Here is a 12895-nt window from a genome sequence, read left to right as displayed (position 1 = left end):
ATTTTTGTTGTGTTTTTTTTTTTTCAGTCTTTTTTTTCTGTTTGCTTTTTAGTTTTGGAAATTTTTGTTGTGATATCTTTAAGTCTTAAGATTCTTTCTTCAGCCAATCCCATCTAATAGTGAGTTCATCAAAGGCATTCTTCATTTCCATTACAGTGTTTTCAATCTATAGTATTTCTTTTTTATTTGTGAAAGTTGTCAGAATCAAAGTCAAGTCATCTGTGTTAAAAACAAAAACAAAAACAAAAAACACCAAAAAAACCCCTGACAAATAGAATGGGGAAAGACTATGAGGGGAGGATTGTCACACTTGTATGCCTGATGGCAAAACTGTCATAAAAGACTCTACAAAAATCTAAGTCTTACACAAAGGCCACCGCAACCTAACCCAAAAAATACTTGCATGAGCACATCTGCCCAGCAACTTCCTGTCCAACCTTGGACTGTCATCACCCTTGTTATTGATACTTGTAGCCAAGACTAATCATTTCAAAACAATTACGTAATTTTTCTCACATTCCCTTTAAAACCCTTTGTCTGCCTTTGCCTCCCTGGATGCACATATAGTTTACTATGGCACCTGTATTCCCATTTCAATGCCCTATTCCTGAATAAATATTATTTTCTTTAAAGAGCCTCTTGCTGTTTATTTAGGTTGGCAGTTTTTTTCTTAGAATGTCTATCTCTTTCTGCTTATATTATCCAGCTGTTCTTGCATGTTGTTTCCTTTTTCCGTTAGATCCCATGGTGTGTTATAGTTTTTCAAAATTCATGATATAGTAATTCCAACATTCTTGCCATATCTGACTCTGGGTCTGATGCTTGTTCAGTCTCTTCAAACTGTTTTTTTTTTTTTTTTTTTGCTGTTTAGTATGCCTTATGTAAGTATTTGTACTTAGTATGTACTTATTTGCTGAAAGCTATACTGAGTGAATGAAACTGTGGTAAAGAGCTTTTAGTAGTGTATCGGTAAGGTGTGAGGAGAGGGAGGTGTTCTACAGTCTTATGATCAGGTCACAGTCTTTTGGTGAGCCTATGCCCCTAAACTGTGACCTTCACCGGTGCTTCTGATTTTCCCCTCTTAGTTTGGACAGGATGGCTGGAAGGAGGGGCAGTGAGTTTTTCCCTTCCCCTGTGTGGAATGCTAGATGTGGTTGGAGTTGGGTATTTCCCTTCTCCCACGTGGAAAGCTAGAGGGAGCTGGACTTGGGTTTTCTTCCCACAAGTAGAACCGCAGAGCTGGCTGGAGTATTTGAGTATTTACTTTCTCTCAGATAGGTTAGGCTCTGATATGAGCCCAGTTGATTAGGCTGTAGAAAAAGAATCCTGAGGTCAGGTCTTGTTAAGAATGGAATGCTCTGATATACTTCAAAATGGTTTCTTTTCTCTTCTCCCTGCTGGTGGAAATATGAGGGGATTTTTCTCCAGTATTTATAGTGAGGACCTAGTAGAACTCCAGGAAGTAAAACTTAACAAAAACTTGAGAGCCCAATGATTGGCTGTCTCAGGAGTTTTATCTCTCACACTTGTCCCTACTGAGCCTTCAGCAACCCTTTACTTAGAGTTCAGGCGGCCCATGCAGAGTTTCACTAGTGATGCTGGAAGTGCGCTCAGGAAGCGGAGGAAAGTCATGACACTACAAGACAAAGTTGAATGGCTTGATATGTACCATACATAGAGGGCCGCAGCTGTGATTGCATTCCATTTCAGACAGACAATTTATCTTGTAAGCAGACAATATAAACTTATGGTATCAATAAATACGGTACCATAAATGTGTTTTCTCATCCTTAGGATTTTCTTAATAACATTTTCTTTTCTCTAGCTTACTTTATTGAAAGAATACAGTGTATAATAACATATAGCATAAAATATATGCTAATCAACTATGTTCCTAGTTACGCTTCTGGTCAACAGTAGGCTATGAAGATTTTGGGAAGGAAAAAATTATACATGGATTTTTGATGATACATGTGTTGGTGCCCCTAACGCTCAAGTTGTTCAAGAGTCAATGTACCTCACTGTACTCACCACTCTACTTAAGAAATAGACATAATTTATATTTATAAAAGTATACATTAGGCTGGGCATGGTGGCTCACACCTGTAATCCCAGCACTTTGAAAGGCTGAGGTGGGTGGATCACAAGGTTAGGAGATTGAGACTATCCTGGCCAACATGGTGAAACCCCGTCTCTACTAAAATACAAAAAAAAGAAAGGTAGCCGGGTGTGGTGGTGTGTGTCTGTAGTCCTAGCTACTCAGGAGGCTGAGGCAGGGGAATTGCTTGAGTCCGGGAGGTGGAGGTTGCAGTGAACCAAGATTGTGCCACTGCACTCCAGCCTGGCGACAGAGCGAGACACTGTCTCTAAAAGAAAGAAGTGTACATTATATACTAATATATAAGCATATATATCGTCTACCTAGTGATTACTTTGGCTTTTAGACACTCCCGTGGTAAATTAAGTAATTTTTTGCTATTAATTTATTTAAGGAAATTTTTCTTTGAACTTTTAGATGATACAGCAGTGTTCGAGTTGATACAGCTAGTTCCACCAGGTAATATATATTTATGTAATATATATAATATAATATATCATAAATTGATGTAATATATGATATAATGTATTACATATTGATTATACTCTATTATTTGATAAGGATATAATATAGTGTATTATATACTGATACAGTAAATTGACTTGGGAACTCATGTCAGTGACATGTTTTTTAACTTTAAAATCTCATCTTTCCAGGCCAGGCATGGTGGCTCATGCCTGTAATCCCAGCACTTTGGGAGGCTGAGGCAGGCGGATCACCCGAGGTCAGGAGTTTGAGACCAGCCTCACCAACGTGGTGAACCCCCATCTCTACTAAAAATACAAAAATTATCTGGGTGTGGTGGTGGGCATCTGTAATCCCAACTACTCGGGAGGCTGAGACAGGAGAATCACTTGAACCTGGGAGGCAGAGGTTGCAGTGAGCCAGGATCATGCCATTGCACTCCAGCCTGGGTGACAGAGTGAGACTCTGTCTCAAAAAAAAAAAAAAAAAAAAAAATCTCATCTTTCCTGCTCTTCCCAAGTTAAGAACAGTGTAAAGTTTCTATTGTTGATCTACTACGTGTAAAATGTCAGTAGACCAAAATAATATATACAGAAAGATTGTCATAAATGTCACTTTAATACATTGTTCTAAAATTGAATAGTAGTAATTGAAAATGGAAAATAACTTATCATTCTAAAATATTTTGTGACAGTCATAAAAATTGACTTTTAAGTTTTTGTGATTTTTCTAAAACTATATATTTTTATTGATAAAATAGTTAATTATCATTGTTTTCATGTGCTGCCTATTATTAGGGAAGGGAAGAGAATAAAACCTTACTTATGTAGTAAATGTTACAGTTCCCTGGAGAAGGCAGAGTTAAAATATAGAGGATAGTTTCATTTCTGATATTGATTTCCGTGATTATAGATGACATCTATATTAATCAAATTTTTTTAATGTGAAAAATGGAGTGCTGGCTGGGTGCGGTGGCTCACGCTTGTAATCCCAGCACTTTATGGGACCAAGGTGGGCAGATCACGAGGTCAGGAGATTGAGACCATCCTGGCCAACATGTTGAAACCCCATCTCTACTAAAAATACATAGCTGGGCGTGGTGGCGTGCGCCTGTAGTCCTAGCTACTCGGGAGGCTGAGGCAGGAGAATCACTTGAACCCAGGGTGGGGTGGAGGTTGCAGTGAGCTGAGATGGCGCCATTGCACTCCAGCCTGGGCAAAAAGAGTGAAACTCCATCTCAAAATAAATAAATAAATAAATACAAACAAACCAATGTGGAGATGGTAACTGACATATAAATGTTGGATCAAGTTCATATTTTTGTAGTATGTTTCTGAAAAAGGAAAATGTGTTAATATTTTTAACATATCTTTATTTTAATTTTCCTTTCATAGAAAATAAACATGACCCAAAACAGGTATTTCAATAAGGCATCAGGCAATAGATACATGATACTTGATGATTTTGCTTCTAAATAGAATATTTTGTTATAATTTGAATCATAGGATATCTTTCTTGTAGTGGGTGAAACACTGTCTACATATGACGAAAATACACGGGATTTCATGTTTCCGGGTCCAAACCAAATGTCTGGACATCATGATTCAAACCGCCAGGTTACCATGAGGAGGATTTCTGGCCTTCGAGTAAGTGCTTGCAATTTTCTGAATCAGTTTTTGATGGAAAATCATTGTCAGAAACCACCGCATAGCGCTTGCCATCTTAAATGTGAAGAACAAATTCAAAGTGTAATTTAGTTTACTTCTTGTTTTATAGTTTAAATCCTAATTGTTTTAGATTTCAATATGTTACTTAACCATATAAAGATACTTCTTTATAGCAATGTAAAAATGGACTAATACAGTAAATTGGTTACTTAAACATATTAAAATCTAAATGAAAATAATTTAATAAAAAAAGTGCCATTCAAAATTTTTAAAATTTTAATTGACATTCTTCAAATCTCTGTCATCCCCTTCTCTCCCCATCCCCATCCCATCTCTGTCTCTCTGTCTCTTTCTTCTCTTTATTCTTTTCTCTAAGGAATGATAACAAACATTTGAAAAGATACTCAAACTCATTAGTATTCAGAGAAATCCAAGTTAAAACAACCATATGATTTCATTTATATAGCTATAAGATTGGGAAAATTTAATAAATCTGATAAAAGTGAAAAAATTAGAATCTTTTATATGCTGCTATACCATGCGATATGGTTAGGCTCTGTGTCCCCACCCAAATCTCATATTGAATTTTAATCCCTGTAATTCTCTTGTGTCAAGGGTGGGACCTAGTGAGAGGTGATTGGATCATGGGGGTGGTTTCCCCCATGCTGTTCTCATGATAGCAAGTGAGTTCTCACGAAATCTGATGGTTTTATAAGTGTTTGACATTTCCTGCTGCACATACATTTTCTCTCTCGCCTGCTGCCATGTAAGATGATGTGCCTCTTCCCCTTCCACCGTGATTGTAAGTTTCCTGAGGCCTTCCCAGTCATGCAAAACTGTGAGTCAGTTAAACCTCTTTCCTTATAAATTACCCAGTCTCAGATATTTCTTGATAGCAATATGACAATGGATTAATAGAGTAGATTGGTACTGAGGTAGTGAGGCATTGCTATAAGATACCTGAGAATGTGGAAGTGAATTTGGAACTGGGTAATGGGCAGATAGAGGAACAGTTTGGAGGGCTCAGAAGACAGGTAGATGTGGGAAAGTTTGGAACTTCCTAGAGACTTGCTGAATGGCTTTGACCAAAATGCTATTAGTGATATAGACAATGAAGTCTAGACAGGGGTTGTCTCAGATGAAGATGAGAAATTTGTTGGGAACTGGAATAAGGGTGACTCTTCCTATGCTTCAGCAAAGAGACCGGCAGCATTTTGCCCCTGCTGTAGAGATCTGTGGAACTTTGAACTTGAGAGAGATGATTTAGGGTATCTGGTGGAAGAAATTTCTAAGCAGCAAAGCATTCAAGAGGTGACTTGGGTGCTGTTAAAGGCATTCAGTTTCAAAAGGGAAATGGAACATAAATGTTTGGAAAATTTGCAGCCTGACAATGGGATAGAAAAGAAAATTCGATTTTCTGAGTAGAAATTCAAGCCAGCCAAAGAAATTTGCACAAGTAACAAGGAGCTGAAGGTTAATCACCAAGACAATGGGGAAAATGTCTCCAGGGCATGTCAGAGACCTTTGTGGCAGCTCTTCCCATCACAGGCCTTGAGACCTAGGAGGAAAAAGTTGGTTTGTGGGCCAGGCCCAGGGTCCCTGTGCTGTGTGCAGCCTAGGGACTTGGTGCCCTGTGTCTCAGCCATTCCAGCCATGGCTGAAAGGGGCTAACATAGAGCTTGGACTGTGGCTTTAGAGGGTGCAGGCCTCAAGCCTTGGCAGTTTCCATGTGGTGTTGAGCCTGTGAGTGCACAGAAATCAAGAATTAAGGTTTGGGAACTTCCGCTTAGATTTCAGAAGATGTGTGGAAATGCCTGGATGCCCAGGCAGAAATTTGCTGCAGGGGCGAGGTGCTCATGGAGAACCTCTACTAGGGCAGCCTGGAAGGGAAATGTGGAGTCAGAGCCTCCACACAGAGTCCCTGGGGCAGTGCCTAGAGGAGCTGTGAGAAGAGGGCCACCGTCCCCCAGATCCCAGAATCGTAGATGTACCGACAGCTTGCACCATGTGCCTGGAAAAGCTGCAGACACTCAGTGCCAACCAGTGAAGGCAGCCAGTAGAGAGGCTGTACCCTGCAAAGCCATGGGGCGGAGCTGCCCAAAACCATGGGAACCCACCTCTTGTATCAGCGTGACCTGGATGTGAGATATGGAGTCAAAGGAGATCATTTTGGAGCTTTAAGATTTGATTGCCCTGCTGGATTTTGGACTTGCATGGGGTCTGTAGCCCCTTTGTTTTGATCAATTTCTCCCATTCAGAATTGTTGTATTTAATCAATGCCTATACCCCCATTGTATCTAGGAAGTAACTAACTTGCTTTTGATTTTACAGGCTCATAAGTGGGAGGGACTTGCCTTGTCTCGATGAAACTTTGGACTGTGGACTTTTGAGTTAATGCTGAAATGAGTTAAGACTTTGGGGGACTGTTGGGAAGGCATGATTGGTTTCAAAATGTGAAGATACGAGATTCGGGAGGGTCCAGGGACTGAATGATGTGGTGTGGTTCTGTGTCCCTACCCAGATCTTATCTTGCAGCTCCCATAATTCTCACGTGTTATGGGAGGGACCCAGTGGGAGATGATTGAATCATGGGGATGGGTCTTTCCCATGCTGTTCTCATGATAGTGAATGGGTCTCGTGAGATCTCATGGTTTAACAAACGGGAATTTCTCTGCACAAGCTCTCTCTTTGCCTGCCACCATCCATATAAGGTGTGACTTGCTCCTCCCTGCATTCCACCATGTGGAAGTGTAAGTCCAGTAAACCTCTTTCTTTTGTAAGTTGCCCATTCTCAGGTATATCTTTATCAGTACCGTTAAAAATGAACGAATACAGTATCTATCTTAAAGATGTATTATCTCTGATATACTAAGAGCCTTCTTAAGAATGTTTACCTGTTTGTTCATAATAGTGAAAAATGGAAATAATTGATATGTTAGTAGGAATTTAGATAGATTAGTTGTAAAACATTTATGTAATGGAAGTAGATATTCATATACCTAAAATTAAAAGCTGCATCAAGTGACAGCTTACTCTCTATCCTTTACTATAACTTCTTTCAAGTTCTGTGGATGATTTGAAAATATTTTATTGCTGAAAGTAAGTCTTCCACGCAGAGAAACTGAGAGAAGCCCATGCCATTTCAAAAGAGGAAAAGCAAAAATTGTCCAGCTTGAAATTATTTGGATAGACCTTTAAAACTAATTTTGTAAAATATTAGAGTAGTCTGAATAAGGAGAGTGTTGATATATGAACAAATATAGTGAACTAAGTAGTGTCTCCTGTAGATTTATGATATGCCCTATTCCAAGAAAAAGCAGCTTCATCTTAATGAAAGTATAAAAGTTGACTAAGTAGCAAGTCTATAAAACTATACTTTATTTGGGGATATTTCAATGTCCATTAGCGAGCTTCTGTACTATGAAAGTCTTCAAAGAGTATTTCAAGATCTGTGTGGAAACATACGATGAACAAATAATCACATTTTAAAATTATGGTCTCTTTAATGTAATTGAAAATTCTGTAGTATACCAATATGGTAATATAAACTGAAGAGTATGGAGCATTAACAGGGATTTACTTTTCATCATTTAATTTGAGTTACTTTTGCATTTATTTGGAAGATGATGGATTATTAAAACAAAAATATATAAAAATTAGGACTTTTAGGAATGGCAGTTTGAAGAGATTGAGAGTTCTTATAAAACTAGACAAAATTTTCACAAACAACAAATTCAGGATACTGGAAACTGACAAAGTAAGACAAATGAAGAAGTTTTCATGCTTGAAAAACTGCTAAAGCTTTGGGAAAAACTGGCGAGAGTACTAACATTCTTGCCGGGGGTGCTGTTATATTCTGTTTGGTAATTGAGAACTGGAGTTTATCTATTCTGGAGCTAGGTGCAAAAATCAGCAGCTTAGCTACCAGGGGGAACAGAATCACTTTTGGGCAGTGGCACAAATAGTATGTCTTTGCCAGCTAACTGTCGTGGATTCAGTTGGAGCAGATGAAGGAACCCCACAGCTTTGCTAGGCAGAGCTCTAACTGGGGCAAGGATTACCTGCCAGAAAGTTGACAGGGAGGTCCTGGGAGTAAGGTAACAATAAAGGGCTGAGATAAACTCTCCACCTATTCTTGGCTGACTGTGAAACTGCCTGTCAAGGGGAGACAGTGAAAGTCCAGCCAAAAGTGAAAGCCAAGGGAGACTGAAGTCCTGGCTGCAATTTTGAATGATTTCCTAATCTACACACAGGTCATCAGTAGAGGGTAGGACTCCTATGGGTTCATTGCATGACACTTACCTATGCATATGCAGGTGAGATTCCTAGAAAGAATCAAAGAATAAAAATACATAGAACATATATAAACTGAACACCAAATTGGCAGTTCTAAGTCTAGCCATATCTATCATTATATTTAAATACGAATAGGAAAAATGCTTCAATCAGTAGTTTGTTGCCCTGGCAGAAAACAATGCACTCCTTCTGGGAATTCTTGTAATTCTGCATAATCATCTGTAAGTCCCAGGCTATCCTCCTGAAGCCTTTACTATGGCAAGGATTCAGACAACTTTTGGGATTAAATTCTGGCACTTTGATGGATGAACTGAGTAACCATTGGCAAAGCACCATAACATGGAGATATCATGGGGTTTTTGGGTGGATTAGTGTAAACTTGTAAATGGTTATAGCAGTGTCTAGCAAGTAAACACTCAATAAATGTTAGTGATAGGATGATAGCCATGAATATCATGATGGTGATGATGGAGTAGTGATGATGATAATATCTCCTGTTCTAGAATGTGAACTCTATAAAAACAGAATCTTTGACTTTCTCATCTTTGAATTTAACTCTTAACACAGTACCTTGCCTGGAGTAGGTACTTAATACATGTCTCTTGATTAAATTGAATGAATGAATTGCATCTTGTTGTAGACTTCATAGATGAACTGACATTTCAAATGGTGTGATGATTAGTTTTATGTGTCAGTTTGGCTAGATTATGGTGCCCAGTTATTTGATCAAACACAAGTCTAGATGTTATTCTAAGAAGTATTTGATAGTTGTGATTAGTATTTACAATCACTTGACTTTAAATAAAGGAGATAACTTTTGAGATTACTTTGGCAATTTGAGTGGGCCTCATCTAATAAATTGAAGACCTGAGGAGGAAAAGCTGAGGTTTACTGATGAACAAGGGATTCTTTTGTTTTGTTTTGTTTTTGAGTCAGAGTCTTTCTTTGTCACCCAGGCTGGAGTACAGTTGCAAGATCATGGCTTATTGCAGCCTTGACCTCCTGGGCTCAAACAGGAATGTCTATAGTGATTGTCCTGTCCCTGCTGCACATGTGCACCTTGGGCATGTGTGAGGCAGATAACTTTTCTTTTTAGGTCATATGTCTTCTGATTGTGAGAAACTGTATTTTAGGAGCTGTACATAAAGAACTACACCTCAGCAGCCTTATCTATACCAGGATTTTATTTAGATGCCAACATCCTGGATTTCAGGCTGAAGTTGTACAAGGATGAGATTTTAATTCCTTCCTTTTCTTTTTTTTTTTTGGTAGAGCATGAATGTATTTTGCATGCGAGAGAAATGTAAGTTATTTGTGGTCAGAGAGCAGACTGGTAGTTTTAAATCTGTGCACAAAGTTTTTGCTACTCCTTCATTGAAAAGGTAGCATAACTACTCTGTCCTTGAGTTTGGATTATAGTTAGTGAGTCTAATGAATAGAATGTGGTAGGGGTGACAGTGTTAGATTCTGAGACTACATCATTGTGGCTTCCTTCTTGCTTTGCTCTTGGATCATCCACTTTGATTAACTAGAGCTGCATCATGAGGACACTCAGTAGCTCTTTGGAGAGGTTTATGAGTTGCTGAATGTTCTTGCCAAAAGCTAGAAAGGAACTGAGGCTTCCAGCCAACAGCCCTGTGAATGAACCTTCTTGAGAAGCAGATTCTCAAGCTCCAGTCAAGTTTTCAGTTGACTGCAGCCTAAATGACATCTTGACCACAATTTCATGAGAAATTTCAGCACAGAAACACATAGCTTAACCTATCTCAGATTTCTGACCCATAGAAATTACGTGAGATAATAAATGTATACTGATGCTTTAAACCACTAAGTTTCAAGGTAATTTGTTTTGTAGTACTAGGTAATTAACGAGTAGATATAGTGGATATCACTATTAAGATATGGTTGTAGAAGAACACACATTGAAAAATGTAGCTTAACTACTCTTCTTGAGTGTAGACTGTAGTGATTCTAATGAATAGAATGTGGTAAGAATGACAGTGTTAGATTTTCAAGACTACATCAGTTCAGTCAATTGTTAGGCAACTCCGATTTACCTTTTCTTTTAACATGTATGATGTTTTTAAACTTAGCTGGTCACAGACTTGATTTGTTGAGGCCAAATGTAGGTATTGAATCACAATTGCTTTTGCACCGACCTAATACTTTGGTCAGTGTCTGATTTTTACTGTATTAGAATGAAACTGCCCTGTCCATAGACTGTATTCTTTAATGTTTTGGTGAATGTGTAATTGTGTGCTTCCAAATATTTTCACAGATACTTTGTGACTGTCCTTTCGAATTTTACCATTTATCTCTATTTATTTCAAACAGTGTTCAAGGTGGTGATTGAAATGTTAGAAATATAAGCCACGTTCATTTCTAGATATGAATGTAAGATACATTATAGGAAAAAATGTTGGCAGAATTAGTAGAGACTTATCTTTTCTATTGTCAAGAACTATATGCCCAGGAGCTGGGTTTTTTGTTTTTGTGTTTTTAAAATTTTAATGGACAGGCCAGACCCAGTGGCTCATGCCTGTAATTCCAGTGCTTTGGGAGGCTGAGGCTGGAGGACTGCTTGAGGCCAGGAGTTTGACACCAGCCTGCATGACATAGTGAGATCCTGTATCTACAAAATAATGAAAAAATTAGCTGAATGCGGTGGTGTGTCTTGTAGTCCTAGCTGCTTGGAAGGCTGAGGGGAAAGGATCACTTAAGTCCAAGAGTTAGAGTCTGCAGTGAGCTGTGATGGCACCACTATACTCCAGAGACCTTGTGTCTAAGAAAAAAAATTAATTGAGAAATACAAATTGTATATATTTATGATATACAACATGATGTTTGATATATGTATACATTGTGCAATGGCTAAATCAAGCTAACATTTGTTTCTTGACTATATAGTTGAATATGTCTTAAGTTGTAAAAGTAAAAAGCTGAAATTTATTAAGTATGTTTATATATTTATGACTATAATATGTCATAGTTTAAAAATTTAAAACAATTTGACAGGGAAATACTTAAAAATGAAAAAATAGACTAATTATTTTATAAAAGTAATATAATCACTCATAATGGAATCATCAGCAGAGACACTGTTACTTGCTAACATTTAGCCATTACTATGTTGTCTTTATCTTTAATAAAAAGGTCAAACTAACAGTGAAACAGCTGAACTTTGACAGGTGTTTGTTACTTCAGGTCATATTCTTATCATTAATAATTATTTCTATTTAAATGGAAATGTCTAATAATACTCTCTTTTTTCTTCTCAGGGAAGTTCTCCAAAGCTGGAATTTTCTACAACTTCAGTGATTACTGAATGTTTGATAAGTTCCAGGAAATGCCGCACTCAGGTTAAAATTATTTATATAAAGTATTTAATGGTTTAATTTATTTGGTCATATTTGTGGCCTTTTGGCAAGTGTTACTTATTTTGGCTGCAGCTCTTTTCACTTTTTGGGGCATTAATTTTTAGTTGAAGTAAAACAATGTAGGTATTTAACAGTTTGGTTACATCTTAGTAAATGTGAGAATGAAAAGCTTGGTATGTATGATAGAGGATGTTATCATGTGATTATTATTACTACTGTTTTTTTACTTCTTGGACCTTTTGATTTTAGTGCACAGAAATCAAGCTACCATAAAGATGTTAGGATCAAGTATTCTCACAGAGATCTAGGCTTCTTGAAATGTTATGGAAGTTACAGGTTACTGCCAAAGGTTCAAAGGATACCTTTTTAAGCAGATGTTACCAGAGTTATCAGACTGGGATACTGGTGTTTAGTGAGTATGGTTTCTTGACTGTCTCTGATTTCTTGAGGGACTGTTGCTCAATTTGGTGGCCATACTGGTACTTCCAGATCAAGAGAATCTTGAACATTCCAGCCTAAGGATCATCTGTGTCTTTGAAAAAAGCCTTTAGTAAGCTGAGATATCTGGATCTAATACTCCATTTGTCTGACTTCTTGTTTTTCCTTTTTTTATATTTTTGAGACAGGGTTTCACTCTCTTGCCCAGGGTGGAGTGCAGGGGAATGCAGCTTTGATTTCCCGGGCTTAAGCGATCCTTCTGCATCAGTCCTCTTAGTAGCTGGGACTTTAGGTGCATGCCACCATATGCGGCTAACTTTTGAATTTTTTTGAGATAGAATTTGCCATGCTGCCCAGGCTGGTCTTGAACTCCAGGGCTCAAGCAATCTGTCCACCTTGGCCTCCCAAAATGCTGGGATTACAGGTGTGCACTAATGTGCCTAGCCTAGTCTGACTTATTACTGAGTCACCAGGGTGGCTTACTTCCTTGTCCACAGGTTATCTAATAATGTCCAGATATCACTCATGTGCAGTTGCACTGTGATTGGGTAACA

General features: G+C 38.1%; 1 protein-coding gene across 3 annotated transcripts in view; it reads left to right on the top strand.

Moving 5' to 3' along the window:
- Window positions 1-12895, top strand: part of SPATA6 (spermatogenesis associated 6) — a 191621-nt gene that overhangs the window by 61681 nt on the left and 117045 nt on the right. For all 3 annotated transcript variants that reach the window (XM_009208244.3, XM_003891853.4, XM_009208234.3), the window contains exons 4-6: window positions 2516-2557; window positions 4085-4209; window positions 11805-11885. In XM_009208244.3, coding sequence (XP_009206508.1) covers window positions 2516-2557; window positions 4085-4209; window positions 11805-11885 — 248 coding nt within the window. The remainder of the gene's footprint in view (window positions 1-2515; window positions 2558-4084; window positions 4210-11804; window positions 11886-12895) is intronic.

The sequence above is a fragment of the Papio anubis genome, chromosome 1 (assembly GCF_008728515.1).
Source record: "Papio anubis isolate 15944 chromosome 1, Panubis1.0, whole genome shotgun sequence".
Taxonomy (NCBI): Eukaryota; Metazoa; Chordata; class Mammalia; order Primates; family Cercopithecidae; genus Papio; species Papio anubis.
This window is presented reverse-complemented; position numbering and strand designations above follow the sequence as displayed.